General features: G+C 47.1%; 1 protein-coding gene across 2 annotated transcripts; it reads right to left on the bottom strand.

Moving 5' to 3' along the window:
• Nucleotides 1-5,004: 5,004 nt before the first annotated feature.
• Nucleotides 5,005-10,159, bottom strand: LOC134396244 (uncharacterized). Of its 2 annotated transcripts, XR_010025256.1 has the most exons (4): nucleotides 9,498-10,159; nucleotides 8,140-8,220; nucleotides 5,280-5,939; nucleotides 5,005-5,210 (listed from the first exon to the last, which is right to left on the bottom strand). XR_010025256.1 is itself a non-coding variant. In XM_063122665.1 (3 exons), the coding sequence occupies exons 1-3, from the start codon at nucleotides 10,003-10,005 to the stop codon at nucleotides 5,470-5,472; spliced, it is 1,059 nt and encodes a 352-aa protein (XP_062978735.1). In that variant the 5' UTR covers nucleotides 10,006-10,159; the 3' UTR covers nucleotides 5,005-5,469. The 2 variants fall into 2 exon arrangements, 1 of the variants encoding a protein (XP_062978735.1); XM_063122665.1 differs by having other exon boundaries at nucleotides 5,005-5,939.
• Nucleotides 10,160-21,477: the final 11,318 nt, after the last annotated feature.

Here is a 21,477-nt window from a genome sequence, read left to right as displayed (position 1 = left end):
TTTGCCTGCCTGAAAGCCGTTGCAGTGGGTTGTAGAGGTCTCCGTGCGAGCAGGAATCCTGCTTTATTTGGCTTCTCGGCCATGTGAAACTTTGACTTGTTTTCCAGGTCAACATGGGAAGGCTGGGGACAGTGCCAGCTCCAGGTTTTGGGGGGGTTCCTTGGGGCAAGAAACTATAAGTGGGGCCCCCACTTTGCCATGGATGCTCACTGGGTGACTTTGGGCCAGTCAGACTCTCAGCCCAACCTACCTCACAGGGTTGTTGTTCTGAGGATAGAAATGGAGAGGAGGAGGATTATGAATGCTGCCTTGGGTTCCTTAAGGAGGAAAAAAGGTGGAATATAAATGCAATAAATAAATAAATAAATAAATCCTCTCAATGTGGCTTGCTTCTGAGTAGAAGCTGGAATGGGATGTGGCCCCGCCCACATTTTCCTGTGGCTCCGCCCATCGCTGGAATGCAGGCCCCCACCCGTACCAAGAGCTTTCATAATTTCTCTTTCAGCCTGAAAGAGTTGTAACATCCCCACTTCAAATAGATCTGTCCTTTTTAAAAAAAAAAACCCACCCCAAAACAGCAACTAAACATTTTTGTAAATTCCTTTTGTGAACAAACACAAGCATATCATTCCACCTTCGAAAACAGACATTTACCAGGTATAAAAACTCTTGGATTTTCTCCTCAGATAAGTTCTCCGTCCGGTCCATTTTTTGTTGTTGTTTTGTTCTTTTCCCAAAGCAGCTAGCTGTTGGCCAAAATCATCTGGCCCAGGCAGGATCTACACTACTGCTTTAAAGTGCTTTATAACAGTTATAAAGCGCTTTAACTGCTTTAAAGTGCTATAAAACTGTTATAAAGCGCTTTAAAGCAGTAGTGTAGATCCGGCCCAAGAAACATCTGCAACAGTTTACTGTGCATTAAATAATGGCATATCTGTTTAGGTGGGGTAACCATATGAAAAGGAGGACAGGGCTCCTGTATCTTTAACAGTTGTATTGAAAAGGGAATTTCAGCAGATGTCATTTGTATATATGGAGAACCTGATGAAATTTCCTCTTCATCACCACAGTTAAAGCTGAAGGTGCCCTGCCCTCTTTTAAATCTGGTCACAGTATAACTGCAGTATAGCTCCTGTAGCTTTAACTGTTGTGATGAAGAGGAAATTTCACCAGGTGCGACATGCCTACAAATGACACCTGCTGAAATTCCCTTTTCTATGCAACTGTTAAAGAAACAGGAGCCCTGTCCTCCTTTTCATATGGTCACCCTAGTCTCTAAAAAAGACAGGAAATGGGCCCAAGTTAAGGTCTAATTCTGTTCTTTGTTCCCTTGTGATAACTGCAGTTAAACTTCTCCTTGCTTTAACTGGGGAGGAGTTACCGCTCAGAGCTGAAATACATCAGAAGCTGCCCTAGATCAGCGAGACTATTTTATTCTTAGTCCAGTACTGTTTATATGTGGGGCCACCAACCAAGGCATCTCTGCTAGCCAGACCTCGATATTCTCTGGATAAAACCAACTGCTCCCTTCCCTCCAACGACGAATCCAAATAATAATAAAAATGAATACCATAATGAAGAACATATTAAGAGCCTTGATGGATCAGACCAAGGGTCCATCTAGTCCAGCATTCTGGTCACACAGGGGCCCACCAGATGCCCCATGGGGAAATCCACAAGCAGGACATGAGTGCAACAGCACCTTGCCACCCATGTTCCCCAGCAACTGGTGCACACAGGCTTACTGCCTCGGATACTGGAGGTAGCACAGAGCCATCAGGACTAGCAGCCATTGATAGCCTCCTCCAGGAATTTATCCAACCCCCTTTTAAAGTCATCCTAACTGGTGGCCATCACGACATCTTGTGGTAGTGAGTTCCACAGTTTAACTCTGCGCTGTGTGAAGAAGTACTTTTATTTGTCCTGAATCTCCCACCAATCCACTTCGTGGGATGAGCCCTTTGGGTTCTAGTATTTTGAGAGAGGGAGAGTCCAGCCAAGCAAACAGGCAGCAGCAAGAATAGCAGTGAGAAGGTGGCCACACTCAGGCATTCCCTTCTAGATGGAACATCTTGGGGGACGGGTTTTCAGACCAGGATCACATCAGAGGTGGAATATAACACAGCTCCTCTTTCTAGCCGCTGGCCCTGTTATAGCAATATGTGCAAATTCAGAAACAGAATCATAGAATCATAGAATAGCAGAGTTGGAAGGGGCCTACAAGGCCATCGAGTCCAACCCCCTGCTCAATGCAGGAATCCACCCTAAAGCATCCCTGACAGATGGTTGTCCAGCTGCCTCTTGAAGGTCTCTAGTGTGGGAGAGCCCACAACCTCCCTAGCTAACTGGTTCCATTGTCGTACTGCTCTAACAGTCAGGAAGTTTTTCCTGATGTCCAGCCGGAATCTGGCTTCCTTTAACTTGAGCCCATTATTCAAATAGATAGGTATTTGATACAATAGGTAAAAGTCAGTCAACCCCTTTCTCATCCAAATCCCAACAAACAAAAATCATTTGTTTCATTAACTTGCCCCCTGTCCCAGATCACCTCAGATCAGTAATTCCTCTTCAGTTACAATTGATTTGCTGCCTCTGTTTGCCCTCCATCCCATGCAACAGTATTTCCTTCAAGAGGCAGCTGGACATCTGTCAGGGATGCTTTAGGGTGGATTCCTGCATTGAGCAGGGGGATGGACTCGATGGCCTTGTAGGCCCCTTCTAAGTCTATGGTTCTATGATTCTAAGAAAAACTTTTCTTGACCCCAATGGAAGACACACACACACCCTAAATATAATTGCCATGCGAAGTGGGGGTGGGTGGGTGGGTCTTGAAGGCAGCAGAGGCTGGTGGCTCCAATTTCGGAAGGGCTATGAATCAATTATGGGTTTCAGCCAGAACTCAAAAAGAGCTGCTCAGGGTGCTGAATCTGAGCCCCCAAACTGGTTCAGCACCTTGAATAGCTCCTTTCAAGTTCTGGCTGGTTCTGACTGAAACCCAGAATGGATTCACAGCCCCACCGAAATCGGAGCCACCAGCCTCCACTACTTGGAGGTTAACTCCTCCCTCCACAGCTGCAACTCCCTTGAAAATCACCCCCTGCAAGGCAGTGAAGGGAAGGAACCATCAGTGGGGGCCAGTGGGGAGGCAAGTCTGATCCAGGCTTCTGTCAGAACCAGTCAGAACTCTAAATAAAGGGTCTATCCAAAGTGCCATTCCGCAGTTCAGACTGAAACCTGGAACAGATTCACCGCCCCACTGATGTCGGAGCCCCCAGCCCCCACTGTTTTTCATTGGCTTTAATGGCCACTCAGGGTTCTGGAAATAGAGATCTGGGACCCTGGGAGATTCAAGTCCACTGCCCCATCAGCCCAGGTCAAACAACACCCCTGCTCTCATCGGCGGGTTGTTTTAAAGATCTGTTTTTAACAATCCATGAAAAAAACAGCCATACTTTGCTCACGGCCTGAGGCAATGACATCAGATTACCTCACGATGAGGCCTGCTCTCTGGTTTAGGGCCTAGCTTCAAGAGTTATGGGGGAACATCTGTTGAAGGGAGAAGGGACGTGTCAAAATCACTCTCATGATAAGAGAGACGATGTTCCCAGCCAAGGTTAACACTGGGGCTCAAACCAACCCAAAGCCACTACTTCTGACCAGGAAACTAATACCACTTTTAGCCCCAGATGTTTATGAACAGGCTTTGGCTCTTCACATTGGCCCTGTTCAGATAGGTTTGCCATACATCCCGGAAAACCAAGCATTTCCAAAATGTCCCGGCCAGTCAGTCAAGAATCCCAGATTCCTTTTCTAGGCTGCCGGAAAAATTCCAACCTCCAAAATGGTGCCTTTAGTCTGCTCAGTGGAGTGTAAGTCTCCATATTGAAGTCTCCTCTAGCTTTTGGGAACTAGTGGAGAAATGTAATTTAGTGTCATTTTTTTCTGTTTGTTTGCTTAAACTGTTCTTTGCCTATTATTTATTGGGAGGTGCTTAAGTACTTTAGGCTACAATCCTATGCATACTTACCTGGGAATAAGTCCTATTTAACTTAATAGGATTTGTTTCTGAGTAGACACACATAGGATTGCAGTGTTAGATAACTAAAGCTTCAATCACTTTCTTTCTTTCCCTCGACCTTTACATATTGCTCAGTTTTTTTAAAAAAAAAACCTAGCCCCTCCCCCGCCCCAAAATTGTCCCAGTTTTGTGGATTCAGAATATGGCAACCCTATGTTCAGAAGACACCTTAAACCATGGCTTTAACCATGCTGGTTAAGGCAGAAAGCCAGGCCCTGTTCAGAAGACACCTTAAACCATGGCTTTAACCATGCTGGTTAAGCCAGAAAGCCAGGCCCCGTTCAGAAGACACTTTAAACCACTGCTTTAACCACAGCGGTTAAGGCAGAAAGCCAGGCCCTGTTCAGAAGACACCTTAAACCACTGCTTTAACCACAGTGGTTAAGGCAGAAAGCCAGGCCCTGTTTAGAAGACACCTTAAACCATGGCTTTAACCATGCTGGTTAAGCCAGAAAGCCAGGCCCCGTTCAGAAGACACTTTAAACCACTGCTTTAACCACAGTGGTTAAGGCAGAAAGCCAGGCCCTGTTCAGAAGACACCTTAAACCATGGCTTTAACCACGGTGGTTAAGGCAGAAAGCCAGGCCCTGTTCAGAAGACACCTTAAACCATGGCTTTAACCACCATGAAAAAGGCAAAAAAAGCCGTATTCACTGTCGTTAAAGCCGTGGCAAGTGATGAAAGATAGGTTTGGGGGCTCAGCCACTGCTCAGGATTAAGTCAGGACTGCTTGGCCCCTTCAAAAACAAGAGCTGCCAACAGCAATAGCACTCTGCAGGTTCTTTGGGGTGGGGTGGGTGGAAACAACTGCTGAAATGTCAGGACACGAGAGGATGTTAGATTATTTTATTTTTTAAATAAAAGAAAAAGGGAGGGGAAGAAAAACAATGGTTTTCAGTGCTTCTTTGGCAAAACAGAACAAACCACCAATAAAGGTTTCGATGAGGACTTTTAGATTTTGCTTGGAAGACATTAAAATGAGGCTTTTTAGATTTCACTTGGTAGAGATTAAAAACGTGGCCTTTTAGATTTCACTTGGTAGACATTAAAAACGTGGCCTTTTAGATTTCACTTGGTAGACATTAAAAATGTGGCCTTTTAAATTTTGTTTGGTAGATATTAAAAATGAGACCTTTTAGATTTCACTTGGAAGACATTAAAAACGTGGCCTTTTAAATTTGGTAGATATTAAAAATGAGACCTTTTAGATTTCACTTGGAAGACGTTAAAAGTGAGGCCTTTTAAATTTCACTTGGTAGACAATAAAAATGAACGTGCTATCTTTTCTACCCGAAGGAGGGGTGAGGAAATGACCCAAATCATGTTGAGAACCCAAATAAAAATAAAAATTATAACTCCTCAAACTGCAAGCTATCCGTGCAACGGGACAATCAAGGACTGTAGTTTTGAGGCCTCCTTCTGTTCCGTGCCCTGGGCGTCAACGGCCGGCGGGGAACACCCAGGCGGGAGGAGGAAGGGCCCGTAGGCCGGTGGCAGGCTTGCCCAATCCGTGGAGACCACGCATGCCGCGAGGAGGCCAGAGATACGGCAGCCGGGGCAGGGGACTGCTGCCGGACCAGCAGCTCCAACAGTTCCGTCTGGCGGTGCATGATGGCAATGATTTGCTCGGTCCCGGCCCGGTCTTTCTCGCGCTCCTCCAGGTCCACCTTGGCATAATCGTCGAGGGCGGAAAGGATCCTGTTGGTGGCCATCTGCATCCGCTGGTCGGCCGCTCTCGCCAGTTCCAGGGCCAAATCGTTCCGGGTTTTTTTATGCCGGTTCCGGAGGTTGGCGAGGCGTTCAGCAGCCGAGTGGCCCGTAGGTCCGGCCAATGGACTGTGAGAAGGCGTTATATGCACATCTGAAAGCAAACCATTTCAAAAATGGGGAGAGAGAAACAAGAAGAAGGAATTCACAATTCTTCAAAAACGCCAGTGATTAAGAATTGGTTTTTATATCAAAACCACTGACTTTTCCCATTGTTGCTTTTAAATGGATACCGTTGTTTTTATACTATTTAAGTTTTTGATGGTTTAAAATTTTGTATACTTTTTAAGGGTCACTGTTTTTAACTTTTGTAAACCGCCCAGAGAGCTTCGGCTATGGGGCGGTATATATAAATGTAAAAAATCAAATCAAATTGAAATGCTGCACAGAATTCCGGGACAAGGAAGTCAATCCTAGAAAGATAAGCTGAAGGAACTTGGTACTTTGTATACAAAGACTGGGCAATCTCATTCAGCCTGACGGCTGAATTCAATCGGTTCATCTTGAATACTGTGTCCAGTTCTGGGCACTGCACTTCAAGAAGGATGCAGACAAGCTGGAGGATACAAAAGAGGGCAGGGCTCCTGCAGCTTTAACTGTTGTGAAGAAGAGGGAATTTCCCTAGGTGCTGTATGCATACAAATGACACCTGCTGAAATTCCCTTTTCTATGCAACTGTTAAAGACACAGGAGCCCTGTCCTCCTTTCTATATGGTCACCTTAGCCCACTTAATAGTTCAAGATTCCCTGTTCCCTAAACAGGGAAGGTCGTCCAAGGTACCGTACTTAACCAGAAAGACACCTTGGGCAGTATCCAACTATGTCATTCCGCTAGCACAAATTGTTGGGAATACTGCAACCTCATCTAAAAGTTACAGGAAGTGGACAGTGTTGCAGTTAGCTGGTTAATGCATGGGGAATTTGACAATAACTTAGGGTGGCCATACTAAAAGGAGGACAGGGCTCCTGTAACTTTAACACTTGTATGGAAATGGGAATTTCAGCAGGTGTCATTTGTATGCATGCAGCACTTGGTGAAATTCCCTCTTCATCACCACAGTTAAAGCTGCAGGGGCGATACTAGAATGACCAGATACAAAAGACGGCAGGGCTCCTGCAGCTTTAACTGTTGTGATGAAGGAAATTTTACCCAGTGCTGCATGCATACAAAGGACACCTGCTGAAATTCCCTTTTCTATGCAAGTGTTAAAGATACAGGAGGCCTGTCCTTTTCATATGGTCACCCCAGAAAACTAGCCTTAGGATCTTGACGGTCTCTAGTGTAGTTTCCTGCTCCTCCTCTTCCATCCCCTCTCTCTGACCTTCTCCGTGGCTGGGAGCGCATGCATTTGCTCTCTCTTCTGCTAGTGTTATAGTACACAAAGAAATAGAGGGAACAAACTTTGTTCCGAAACTACATGCTATAGCTGCATTTTTATGCATTGAAACCGTGAGTAAACAATTTTACCTTTACTTCATCAAGGGAGGACGTGGTCTCCTTTTATAGAATCCTAGAATAGTAGAGTTGGAAGGGGCCTATAAGGCCATCGAGTCCAACCCCCTGCTCAATGCAGGAATCCATCCTAAAGCATCCCTGACAGATGCTTGTCCAGCTGCCTCTTGAAGGTTTCTAGTGTGGGAGAGCCCACAACCTCCCTAGGTAACTGGTTCCATTGTCGTACTGCTCTAACAGTCAGGAAGTTTTTCCTGATGTCCAGCTGGAATCTGGCTTCCTGTAACTTGAGCCCGTTATTCCGTATCCTGCACTCTGGGAGGACCGAGAAGAGATCCTGGCCCTCCTCTGTGTGACAACCTCTTTCAAGTATTTGAAGAGTGCTCTCATGTCTTCCCTCAATCTTCTCTTCTCCAGGCTAAACATGCCCAGTTCTTTCAGTCTCTCTTCATAGGGCTTTGTTTCCAGACCCCTGATCGTCTTGTCTGCATGAGGGACTGGTAAACGCTCATTCTGTTCTGCCTTTTGTTTTTCTCTGCTAACTGCCTTTTTAAGAGGAGGCAGCAACATCAAATAATTCCCATCACAAATGACGTTTTGCTAGAGACAACTAGGTTTCGAAATATGCGCAAGAGGAGAAGCCAACGAAAGTTACATTTGTGCAAGCGGCTGTTCAAGTGTGACATGCAACAGAAAGATTCGGTGGAGCTCCGTTAGCGCTATTGGAGTTTGTGGCACGACAACGTTGGATACTGCCCTTAGGAGGCAGACAGTATCCAAACAAGAGGGGGGGGGAATACATTCGATCCAGCAAATGGTATGAATTCAACACCACCTTTACCTGCTGTGGAACCAGTGGTGGCTGGGCTGCTGGGAATGCTGGGTGGGGTGGGCGGCAGGGGGTGGGGCAGATGGTCGGCTTCTAAAAAACAAGAGAAATGTATTCATTAATACCACCGGTGACGGATCTTCTTTGAAATGAAATTTGGCCCTCCAAATTTCTGCAGAAGAAAATTTCATTTCATTTCATCTCAGCGGCTGCACTTCACGGGTGGCTGTAGTCAAGGGCGAAAGTGGGTGGAGCTGAAAAGAAATCTCCCCAACCCCGAATTCCATACTTACCCATTTATTTTAGGTAGGATGACTATATGGAAAGGAGGACAGGGCTCCTGGATCTTTAACAGTTGCACAGAAAAGGGAATTTCAACAGGTGTCATTTGTGTCATTTCATCCAGCGTCTGGTGAAATTCCCTCTTCATTGCAAGAGTTGAAGCTGCAGGAGCTCTACTAGAGTGACCAGATAAAAAAAAAAGGGAGAATAGAATAGAACAGATTCATAGAATAGAATCATAGAATAGTGTAGTTGGAAGAGGCCTCTAAGGCCATCGAGTCCAACCCCCTGCTCAGTGCAGGAACCCACCTTAAAGCATCCCTGACGGATGGCTGTCCTCTTGAAGGCCTCTAGGATGGGTGAGCCCAGTACTTCCCTAGGTCATTGTTGTACCACTCTAACAGCCAGGAAGTTTTTCCTGATGTCCAGCCAGAATCTGGCTTCCTGTCACTTGAGCCCACGATTCCATGTCCTGCACTCTGGGATGATCGAGAAGAAGGACTTACTGCGAAATCCCATTTTGTTCCATCGCGTGGGAGAGCAGGCATCAAAACATTAAAACTCTCTTTGGATTAGAAAAAGGCCTCATGTGGTGCAGAGCGGTAAAGCAGCAGTTTCTGCAGCCGAAACTCTCCCCACGGCCTGAGTTCGATCCCAGCGGAAGCTGGTTTCAGGCAGCCGGCTCGGGTCGACTCAGCCTTCCATCCTCCCGAGGTCGGTAATATGAGTACTCAGTTAGCTGGGTGAAAGGTAATAACAGCCGGGGAAGGCAACGGCAAACCACCCCGCTATAAGGCCTGCCAAGAAAACGTCAGCGAAAGCTGGCGTCCCTCCAAGGGTCAGTAATGACTCAATGCTTGCACGAGAGGTTCTTTTCCTTTCCTTTCCTTGGATTAGAAAACTCGTTTCGGAGCAGAGAGGGGTGCTTCCCAGTTTCCAGCTCTGCTTTTGACCAGAGAGTGGGGTTTCTCAGAAAGTGGCGAAAATTGAACAAAGAACGTTGGACTCCCCATTCTCCCCCACAACCGCTCGACCTGCCTTTCTCTGCAAACCAATTATGCCTCCTTGCACAAAAACGTGGTACTTACCCACGGCCGTCCGAGGGGTGCCTGTCGGTTCCTCGTTAGTGTTCTCTATCTTGCACACCACGGTGGGGGAGTCCACCGAATCGACAAGTTCAACGGAAAACTGAGTGGAGGGGTCAAAGAGGTCCCGGTAGTCTCCCGACTCTTCTGGGGCACACGGCCGAACGTCATCTCCTCCTCTTGACTCCTCCCGGGGGGCGAAACTTTGCAACCCCCCAGAGGAATCCAAAATGCGCTCCAGCTGGTCATAAAAGGGGCACACCGTGCGCCCTTTCCCGACCGAATTACTCTCCTTGACCTTCTTGTATTCCCGCCGCATCGTTTTGGTCTTGGTCCGGCACTCCTGGGCCGTCCGCTCGTGCCCTCGCTTGGCCATCTCGTTGGCGATGACCTGGAAGGTGTCCATGTTCCGGTGGCTGCTCTGAAGGACTTGCTGGATCCGCTGCTCCCCCCAAATATCTAAGAGGTCCAGCACTTCGGCGTATGACCAGTTGGTGCCACGGCGGCTCATCTTCTGGAAACCGTGGATCGGTGTGATGGAGCCAACTGGGACCGAGAAGAAAGGCGTGAACGGGGCTGCGTGGGAAACTTTTGTTTGAGTTCATCTAGTCATTACATTCATCTGAATGAATGAAATCTTTATTGCTAAAAGCGATAAGCCATCACAACTTATAGAATCATAGAATCATAGAATAGCAGAATTGGAAGGGGCCTACAAGGCCATCGAGTCCAACCCCCTGGTCAATGCAGGAATCCACCCTAAAGCATCCCTGACAGATGGTTGTCCAGCTGCCTCGTGAAGGCCTCTAGTGTGGGAGAGGCCACAACCTCCCTAGGTAACTGGTTCCATTGTCGTACTGCTCTAATAGTCAGGAAGTTTGTCCTGATGTCCAGCTGGGATCTGGCTTCCAACACATCTGGAGCGCCCCAGGTTGAGGAAGACTGCCCGAGGGCATGAGTGCAAAACCCCTTTCAACTGAGAGACAAATTCCATTACTGTAACAATGTAATAAATTCTGTTGGTGGGTGGAGCTAAAGGCAAAAAGGGGTGGGGCCAAAAGGCCAAAGATGCCAGGATATCTTAGCTTACACCTCTTACGGCCAGGAAATAAGCTTTAGGAGAAGCATTTCCACCTTTTGAAATGGTGGGTGGGGGGAAGTGCAAGAAAGCTGGAAAAACCACCAAACCATCGGTGGTCAGCAGAAAAGGTGTGTGGCCATATGGGCAACCCCAGAGAAGCCAGACTTGGCTACTAGGCTGGATCACCAAAGTTTGCTATTAGATAGAACATCAGAAGTGCCCTGCTGGATCAGACCGAGGGTCCGTCTAGTCCAACACTCAGTTCACACAGTGGTCAACCAGCCATCGGCCAGGGATGAACAAGCAGGACATGGTGCAACAGCACCCTCCCGCCCATGTTCCCCAGCAACTGGTGCACACAGGCTTACTGCCTAGTATCCTGGAGATAGCACACAATCATCAGGGTTAGTAGCCATGGATAGCCTTTGGCTATCAAGAATTTATCCACCCCCCTTTTAAAGCCATCCCAATTGGTGGCCATCACTACATCTTGTGGGAGTGAGTTCCATAATTTAACTCTGCGCTGTGTGAAGAAGTCCTTCCTTTCATCTGTCCTGGATCTCCCACCCATCAGCTTCCTGGGTTGACCCCTTGGGGTTCTAGTATTTTGAGAGAGGGAGAAAAATGTCTCCCTGTCCGCATTCTCCACCCCATGCATAATTTTGTACACCTCTTTTACGTCTCCCCTCAGCCTCCTTTTTCCCAACCTGAACAATCCCAGCTGTTGTAACCTTCCCTCATAGGGGAGATGCTCCAGCCCTTTCATCATTTCAGTGGCCCTTTTCCGCACTTTTTCCCGCTCCATAATATCCATTTTTAGGTGTGGTAACCAAAACTGTACACAGTATTCTAAGGGCCGTACGATACTGGCCGTTTTATTCTCAATTCCTTTTCTTATAATGCCTAACGTGGAGATAGAAGAGCGGCAATGATGAGTGGGATAAAACTAGGGTGACCATATGAAAAGGAGGACAGGGCTCCTATACCTTTAACAGTACTGTAGAAAAGGGCATTGCAACAGATGTCAACTGAAGTGGGTGAAATGCCCTCTTCATGACAACAGTTAAAGCTACACTAGCTATAGTAGAATGGCCAGATACAAAAGAGGGCAGGGCTTCTGCAGCTTTCACTGTGTTGATGAAGAGAGAATTCCACCCTCTTCAATTGACACTTGCTGAAATTCCCTTTTCTACATTACAGTTAAAGATACAGGAGCCCTGTCCTCCTTTTCATAGGGTCACCCTAGATAAAACCTCCTCACACAGAACACACAGGCCCTGCCAATATCTCGGGGCAGAAGAAAGCGTTACCCAGCGACCCGGCCTCCCTCTCCAGGCCCCGCTTGGCCTCTCTGCGGAGATGATGCCGCCGCCTGTCCAGGAAGGTGTGCTCGGCCTCCGGGGAATGGACGTCCGTCTCGTCAAACGGAACTGGCACCTGCGAACGGCGACAAAGGGCTGGTTCACACATGCAGTGGGGTATTTTATTACGTTTATATTCTACCCCTGGGAAGCGACTTCTGAGGTGGCTCACCAGCGCCGAGGGTAGGCATGGCTGGGAGCTGCTGAGGGCCCGCACCACAGCGGGGGGAGCCACAGACAGGGTGTCCATATGGAAAGGAGGACAGGGTTCCTGTACCTTTAACAGTTGTATAGAAACGGGCATTTCAGTATGTATCATTTGGAGCACCTGGTAAAATTCCCTCTTCATCACATCTGTCGAGTGACCAGGTACAGCTGAGGGCAAGGCTCCTGCAGCTTTCACCATTGTGATGAAGAGGTCATTTCACCCGGTGCTGCGTATGCCTATAAATGACGCCTGCTGAAATTCCCCTTATTTATTTACTAGCAAAAAAGCCCGTCATTCGACAGGTGTAGAGGAGCAGTCTGGTGAGGAGGTTGGTGGGTTTTGGGCCCTCTGCTAGGCCGGAAGCTCCTGGCAGTGAACTTTCTTCGGAACTTGGAACTTCCATAGAAGGCCCTGTGAGCTCAGAATTTTTAAACATGCAAATAGGAGAGAAGGCAGAGGCAGTGGATTGGCCTATAAGTGCAAATAGGAGAGAACATGCAAATAGAAGAGAAGGCAGAGGCAGTGGATTGGCCTACGGGTTGGCGTAGGCCAATCCACTGCCTCTGCCTTCTCTCCTGTTTGCATAAGTGGCTTGGAGGAGGCCTCTGGGCTTTTATATATATAGATTTATTACATTTATATACTGCCCCATAGCTGAAGCTCTCTGGGCGGTTTACAACTGTTAAAAACAGTGAGCATTAAAAAGAATACAAAAATTTAAAACCATCAAAACAACAGTATAAAAACAATGGTATCCATTTTAAAACAACAGTTCTGAGGTCTGTTAAAAAACAAACATACTTAGCTTTGTTAAATGCTGTTAAATGCCTGGGAGAAAAGTCTTGACCTGGTGCCGAAAAGATAACAGTATTGGCGCCAGGCGAGCCTCCTCGGGGAGATCATTGCACAATTGGGGGGCCACCACTGAAAAGGCCCTCTCCCTTGTTGCCATCCTCCGAGCTTCCCTTAGAGTAGGCACTCAGAGCAGGACCTTAGATGTTGAGCACAGTGTACGGGTAGACTCATGTCAGAAGTCTTTCTATACAACTGTTGAAGATACAGGAGCCCAGTCCTCCTTTCCATAGGGTCACCCTACCCACAGACAAGGGCTGCTTTGAGTTGCTCACCCTTTTCACCGCTGCAACCTGCTTGTTCCCCTGCCTCAGGGGGATGCTGAGAAGAAGGACCAGGAGATGCCGGGGCCTCCTTTCTCACTCGCTCTCTGCTTGCCATGTAAGCCAACAGTAGCGACGAGCAGAAAGAGCAGGTAGTGACTGTCATGCCTAGCCCTGCTCCCCCTGTTTTGGAAGAAGGTGTTTCAGGTGATCAATCAGAATCAGACTCTGAAGTAGAGGAGTCGGCGCCAGAAACAGGCCAGCCTGTACCAGTGGGGGAGAAAGCTCTCACGGGCTCTTCACCAGCTGGGAGTGAACCCTCTCCAGAGCTGATCTCCTCAAGGGCAAACAATACACCGTCAGTGGGAAGCCAATATTCTTCCAAAGGGGAGGGCACGGAGAGGCTAGCCGATCCTAGAGTACGCCGCAGACTAAAATGGGTGGAGCTAAAGGAAGGCGAGAGAAAGTCAACCTGTCTGGCATCCCGACAGAAGCTGCCTCAGAACTAGTTTCTCTGAATTTAACGCATCTTGGGAAAGGACTTTCCATTCTTCTTGAAAGGACAATTGACTCACATAGTTTTGCCTAGGGGAAAGTTCCTAGAGATTAGTCTCTCTTCGGGTGGGAAGAGATGTTTATTGCTTGAATAAAGCTTTGTGGATTACCTAGCAGGCCTCCTTATTGTCTCCCAAGAAGGCGGGAGGTTCTGAGAAACACAACAGTGACCATGGCGGTGAGAAGGCAGGGACTCATTGAGACAGGGGCTCACTGAGGATGTCTTGCCCAAAGGCCCTCAAAATCCTAGAACCAGCACCGCCTCACAGTCGAGGGGGCCCTCAGCACGTGTTGTCCAGAGCCCTCTCCCAGCAGTGCTGAGTTGGTCCCCCTTACTCCCCAGCATCCTAAAAGGGCCCACTGCAGAGATGGGAGGCCTTGCTGAAATTAATTCTGGTCGTAGCCAAAACCTCCCACTGCCCCACAACTCAATTCGCTGGGTTTCTGACCTGCTGCTCCTGCCTCTTGACTCCCCGTTGCCTCAGCACAAATTCCTCCGGCTGTTGGGGGTACCCCCATCCTGAATGCGGGGACCGCACGAGCTTGAGGCACTCCTGGCTGTGGGCTTCCCAGTACTGGGAAATCTCTTCATCGGGCTCCTGTTTCACCTGCTCTGGTCTCCCCCATCCCAAAATGTCCCTCAGGCTTCCGGCCTGGAGGACACGAGGGCCTTTCGCTGCTCTGTCCTCCTCTTCGTCACCATCCTCCATTTTTATCTGTTGCTGCAGCTCTCTCTCTTGGGAGGCCTGGAACTTGAGGCCCAGTTTGGTTCGCTTAGCAGCCATTTTGTCTCTTCCAGTGACAGAGTTGGCCTACCCTATCGCCTGCGGACTGCTCTCTTTTGCTGCAAGCATTGGGTAAATGTCAGGTCTGCGGCCTAATTTCCAGGTTCTTTTTATTTCGGATGTTCGGGCAAGCAGGCGTTGACATCGCAGAAGAGGCTTTGCCCCTGTGGGAAAGAGAAACGGAGACAGGACGGTGTAAGGATAGAAGCTTTGAAAAGCATAACCACATTGGTCTGGTTCGTATGCAACAATAACCCAGAATTATTAGGTTTTTTAAAAAAATCTAGGTTACTGGAAATGAGGCAGCATTATTTATTTATTACATTTCAATATCGCCCGATAGCTGAAGTTGTCTGTGCCGTTTGGAACCATTAAAATCATGATCCATTCAAACAATTTAAAAGTTAAAAATGACAGTATAAAACAATTTAACAGAAACTGAAAGAATAAAATTCCTGGGAGAATAAGAAGGTCTTTACCTGGCACTGGAAAGAGCACAACGTAGGCACCAGGAGAGCTTCTTCGGGAAGCACATTCCACAACTAGGGTGCCACAACAGATAAGGCCCTCTTCTTAGTAGTTACCCACCTCATTTCCTTTATGTATTTATTTATTTATATTTCTCTGGCAGGGGCACCCAGAGAAGAACTGCTGAAGATGATCTCAGGGTCCAGGCAGGGATATACGGAAAATCTTTTATATTTGCAAGCCACATAAACTGGTATAGAATCATAGAATAGCAGAGTGGGAAGGGGCCTACAAGGCCATCGAGTCCAATCCCCTGCTCAATGCAGGAATCCACCCTAAAGCATCCCTGACAGAGGGTTGTCCAGCTGCCTCTTGAAGGCCTCTAGTGTGGGAGAGACCACAAATAAATTTATAATAATAAAAAAAATTAAATAATAATAATAAAAAATCCATTTTTATACCGCCCAATAGCCGAAGCTCTCTGGGCGGTTCACAAAAATTAAAACCATAGTAAAACTACCAACAGGTTAAAAACACAAATACAAAATACAGTATCAAAAGCACAACCAGGATAAAACCATGCAGCAAAATTGATATAAGATTAAAATACAGAGTTAGAACAGTAAAATTTAAATTTAAGTTAAAATTAAGTGTTATAATACTGAGAGAATAAAAAGGTCTTCAGCTGGCGACGAAAAGAGTAGTGTAGGCACCAGGCGGACCTCTCTGGGGAGCTCATTCCACAGCCGGGGTGCCACAGCGGAGAAAGCCTTCCTCTTTGGTATCTGGTCAAGAGGGCAGGGCTCCTGCAGCTTTAACTGTTGCGATGAAGAGGGACTTTCACCAGGGGCTGCATGCCTACGAAGGACACCTGCTGAAATGCCTTTTTCTCTACAACAGTTAAAGCTGCAGGAGCCCTGCCCTCTGTTGTATCTGGTCAAGAGGGCAAGGCTCCTGCAGCTTTAACTGCTGCGATGAAGACGGACTGTCACCAGGTGCCGCATGCATACAAATGAAACCTGCTGAGATTCCCTTTTCTATTCATCTGTTTAAAAGACAGGAGCCCTGTCCTCCTTTTCATACGGTCACCCTAGACTGCTTTACAGTTCTAGATTGTGGCTGGGTTTGCCAGCTTCAGTGACATCTGCTGAAATCCCCTTTTCTCTACAACGGCTAAAGATACAGGAGCCCTGTTCTCCTTTCTATACCCTAGCCATGGGAACAGGCACACAGACGTTTATGCGGGGGTGTCCTTCCACCCTTATTTATTTATTTATTTATTACATTTTTATACCGCCCAATAGCCGGAGCTCTCTGGGCGGTTCACAAAAATTAAAACCACAGTAAAACACCAACAGTTTAAAACACAATTACGAAATACAGTATAAAAAGCGCAACCAGGATAAAACCACACAGCAAAGTTGATATAAGATTAAAATACAGAGTTAGAACAGTAAAATTTAAATTTAAGTTAAAATTAAGTGTTAAAATACTGAGTGAATAAAAAGGTCTTCAGCTGGCAACGAAAGCAGTACAGTGTAGGCGCCAGGCCGACCTCTCTGGGGAGCTCGTTCCACAACCGGGGTGCCACAGCGGAGAAGGCCCTCCTCCTAGTAGCCACCTGCCTCACTTCCTTTGGCAGGGGCTCACGGAGAAGGGCCCCTGTAGATGCTCTTAAGGTCCGGGCGGGTACATATGGGAGGAGGAGTTCCTTCAAATAACCTGTCCCCAAACCGTTTAGGGCTTTAAATGTCAATACCAGCACTTTGAATTGGGCCCGGACCTGGACTGGCAGCCAATGAAGTTGTAAAAGGACTGGCGTAATGTGATCTCGCCGGCCAGTCCCTGTTAATAACCTTGCTGCCCTGTTTTGCACCAGTTGAAGTTTCCGGACCGTTTTCAAAGGCAGCCCCACGTATAACGCATTGCAGTAATCCAAACGAGAGGTTATCAGGAGCCCTTCAAATAATACCCTCAATTAGAGCCGAATTCAGCTTAGAGTTCTCATGCCTTCCAGCTCATGATAAGCAGAAAACAACAGTATAATTTAAAAATAAAATTTAAAAAAATCTGAGAAAGATTTTGGGGGGATGGGGGGGAGCGAGCAGTAGACTTTCTGGGTCACTGCTGGCACCAGCTGCCTTCATAGAATCGCAGAGTTGGAAGGGACCCCTAAGGCCATCAAGTCCACCCCCTGCTCAAAGCAGGAATCCACCCTAAAGCATCCCTGACGGATGGTTGTCCAGCTGCCTCTTGAAGAGGGTTCCGTCCCTTCACCTTTTTCAGGACTTTGCATCAACAGACTTCCTTTCCATTTCCACCGCAATGATCTCCCCACCCCACCCCACCCCACCCCTCCTAAAAAGCTGCATGCATGCGACCCATTTAAGAGCTCACCTCTTCATGCCTTCCCCACCCCTACCCCACCCCCTAAGTGGAAGGAGGGGGTGGCGATGCTTGCTTCTGCTACCACTGCAGCTGCTGCTACTTGCAAAATTCAAAAAAAAATGCCATTTCCTCCCCTGCCCCCACCAGGAAGGAGCTTTCATGCTTGGCCAGATAAGACTACACTAGATCTGATTTCTCAGGCTCTCTAGGCAAGTACGGCTCCGTGGGCTTAACCCTATAGAGTCGTCCCCCACCTCACCCCACCCCTTAGGGAGAAAAATGCTCTGGTTCGAAAACTTTTGAGTTCGTTCATTATTCTTGGAGTCTTTTTTTTGCGTGCCACTGTTCCCTCGCCCTGAATTGTCAGTGCAAACCAAGACTTACTCCCAGGTATTTAGTGGTGCATAGGGTGACCCTACGGAAAAGAGGGCAGGGCTCCTGGATCTTTTAGCGTTGTGTAGAAAAGGGAATTTCAGCAGGTGTCATTTGTATGTATGGAAGAGTAAAAAGAAGCCAAAGGCAAAGGTAGAACCAGGCAATCTTCAAAACGAAATATTTACAAAAGTTTATTTACAATGCCAAGCAGACAACTTAACTAACTCTATAACCGCCCTGAGGAAGAGCTCAGTTTGCGTTGGAAACGCGTAGGGCATCACCTTGGCACTGTAAATAAACTTTTGTAAATATTTCGTTTTGAAGATTGCCTGGTTCTACCTTTGCCTTTGGCTTCTTTTTACTCCCCCATGGGGTTTTCCTTGCTTTTGCACTTGTCATTTGTATGTATGCCTGCAGCACGTGGTGAAATTCCCTCTTCATCACCACGGGTAAAGCCGCAGGAGCTCTGCCCAGAGGGACCAGACAAAAAAGAGGGCAGGGCTCCTGCAGCTTTAACAGTTTTATAGAAAAAGTTGTGTGCTATCTCCAGCATTCGAGGTAGTAAGCCTGTGTGCACCAGTTGCTGGGGAACATGGGTGGGAGAGTGCTGTTGCACCATGTCATAGAATCATAGAATAGCAGAGTTGGAAGGGGCCTACAAGGCCATCGAGTCCAACCCCTGCTCAATGCAGGAATCCACCCTAAAGCATCCCTGACAGATGGTTGTCCAGCTGCCTCTTGAAGGCCTCTAGTGTGGGAGAGCCCACAACCTCCCTAGGTAAATGATTGTTCATCCCTGGCTGATGGCTGGTTGGCCACTGTGTGAACCGAGTGCTGAACTAGATGGACTCTTGGTTTAATCCAGCATGGCACTTATGTTAACTTTTGCACTATACAGAATTCTTATTCCCACAAATGAAATACACACAGGTGTGTGTGTGGGGATTCTTTACTGAGCCTATTTGGCATATCTGAGGTGGCCCGTACCAGTTGACCAAACTGTATCAATGACCTTAGGTTTGATATCAAGGTGGCATTTGGTTTTGGGTTTTTTCTGTTTTGGTTCCCCCCACCCCTGCCGATATCTTTTAAAGAACATGTACAAGAATGAAAAAATGTTCCTGCGTGTGACTGAATAATCCAACGCTTTGGTTTGTGTATGTGTAGATAGATAGATAGATAGATAGATAGATAGATAGATAGATAGATAGATAGATAGATATGCTTATTATCATTTGTCATACTTACAAGAAATGTACGACACTACAATTCCTTTTTCATTTGGCAAATTCATAGCTTGGCCTTTCTCTCATCGTGAACAAAAATAGCGGCCTGCTTTTGTAAGCATGTTATTCTTTTTGCATCAAAACACCAGAAACAAGGTTCATCTGAAATGAAATACAGCAAAAAACAAAAAAAAATCACCCCATCCTTTTCACACTTACATAAACTGGTCATTTCTGAACACTGGTGCCAACTCTCATGACTTCTGGGTGTTCTCATTTTGCATTAATTGTTTAGCAAAACACATTGCCTGAAGTAACTGATGAGTAAAAGAGCCAGCCATCTTAATGTTTGTCCAATGTTTTATTTGAATCCGGGGGACGGGGGGACGGGACACAAACAGATCCAAGGGGAAATAATTTCTTTTCAGAGTAGGATTTCATTTGAGCATTTTCTTTACGTATTTCCTTGTCATCACAGGCAGAAGAAGTGAATCAACGGCATTCCCCCCCACCCCCAAAATGGATTTGATACATTTGCCATCATAAGTTATGCCACGGATGCACCCCTTTATAATAGTCTTGGTTCAAATAACTATGCGACAAATTTTACCCATATCGTGTTCTCGGACTTCCATAGATTTTCCCTTCAATAAGCGATTTTTTGTTGCTATTGCATGCTATGTAATTAAAACCAGTCCTTTCATTTTATCTCTCTCTCAAAATACCTTTAAAATACTTTTAGATCGACTTCTCCCTCCATGAATGCTACGAACCCCTTTTGAAGCCACCAAGAAGAATGTACATAGAACTGGTTTCAGTTGACTTTAGCAGTGCTAACGTGGTGTTAGATTACACTCTGTGGGGCTGTTCACACATGCTAAACCAGTCAGTGGTTGAGTGTGGGTTGTTGTTGAACTCTAGGTTAGCGTGTTGTCTGAACCCAGAACATTTTCTGCAGGGTGGCTTGTTAACAACCCTGAACAACTCAACCACAAACCGTGGGTTCTCAAGATGGTTTGTTCAAGAAAAATAAACCACATTGCATGGCTAACAATCCACCCTATAGGAAATGTCCTGGTTCAGACAACACGCTAACCTACAGTTCAACAAACAACCCATGGTTCAACAAACAACGCACACTCAACCACTGACTGTGGGTTAGCGTGTTGTATGAACCTAGTCAAGTGGGTCTGTTCAGATGATCACAGGGGAGGGTGGGTAGGAAGCAGTGTGGGGAGGCGGAAGGGAACCATGCCCTGCGTGCCCCTCACATGACCCTGGAACAACACAGAGCAGTGGTTCCCTTATCCAACCACGCAGTGTGGTTCCCACGCTGTCCTCCCACGCTGCAGCTGCATATCCCAATGGCCTATCCAGTGGAATTTTAGGATGTTTTTAGAATGTTTTTAGGATGTTACAGTTCTTAATTCCATTTTATGTATATTTATTGTTGTTCCCTGCCTCGATCAAAATGGAGAGGTGGGTAAGAAATAAATTGTATTATTATTATTATGGCAGGAATCAAGTGGCACCAGCTGCTCCAACCATCATAGAGATTGGCTGCACTGGCTAGAGTGTAGCTGGATGTTCCAGACACTCTAGGCGGCTGTCTTTATGGTCACCGGGATTTATCCATGGAACAGCCAGAATTATCCATGCGTCACCCGAGAGATGTCATAGCAAGCCACCCCGAGCCTCTTACCTGTATTTCAGAGGCTGGGTTCCTGGGATAGGTAATTTACCAATCGCAGTGGGGGGAGAGAAATACACTCCACAGCATGCTAAACCTTTATGGGATATGTGTGACCTAGGGTGACCATATGAAAAGGAGGACAGGGCTCCTATATCTTTAACAGTTGTGTTGAAAGGGAAATTTCAGCAGGTGTCATTTGTATATATGGGGATTCTGGGGAAATTTCCTCTTCATCACCGAGGGCCCCCGCAAGGTCTGCGGAGTCCTCTGGAAACTCTGCCATCGGTGGCTGCTCCCAGAGGAGAAGACCAAAGACCAGATCCTGGAGCTGGTGATCCTGGAGCAGTTCCTGGCCATCCTGCCCACGGAGATGCAGAGCTGGGTCAGGGCCGGGCGTCCGGAGACTTGCTTCCAGGCGGTCGGCCTCGCCGAGGAGTTCCTGGTGAAGCGGCAGGACAACAAGCCCCCAGAATGCCAGGTGAGACAGAACTCAGTCTGAATGCTCAAGACAATAATGTAGGGTGACCATATGGAAAGGAGGACCGGGCTCCTGTATCTTTAACAGTTGCCTAGAAAAGGGAATTTCAGCAGATGTCCTTTGTATATATGGAGAACCTGGTGAAATTCCCTCTTTATCATGACAGTTAAAGCTGCAGGTGCCCTGCCCTCTTTTAAATCTGGTCACTCTAGTATAGCTCCTGCAGCTTTAACTGTGGTGATGAAGAGGG

Source organism: Elgaria multicarinata, chromosome 3 (assembly GCF_023053635.1).
Source record: "Elgaria multicarinata webbii isolate HBS135686 ecotype San Diego chromosome 3, rElgMul1.1.pri, whole genome shotgun sequence".
Lineage (NCBI taxonomy): Eukaryota > Metazoa > Chordata > Lepidosauria > Squamata > Anguidae > Elgaria > Elgaria multicarinata.
The sequence above is the reverse complement of the archived record's forward strand: the minus strand, read 5'-3'. Positions and strand labels throughout refer to the sequence as shown.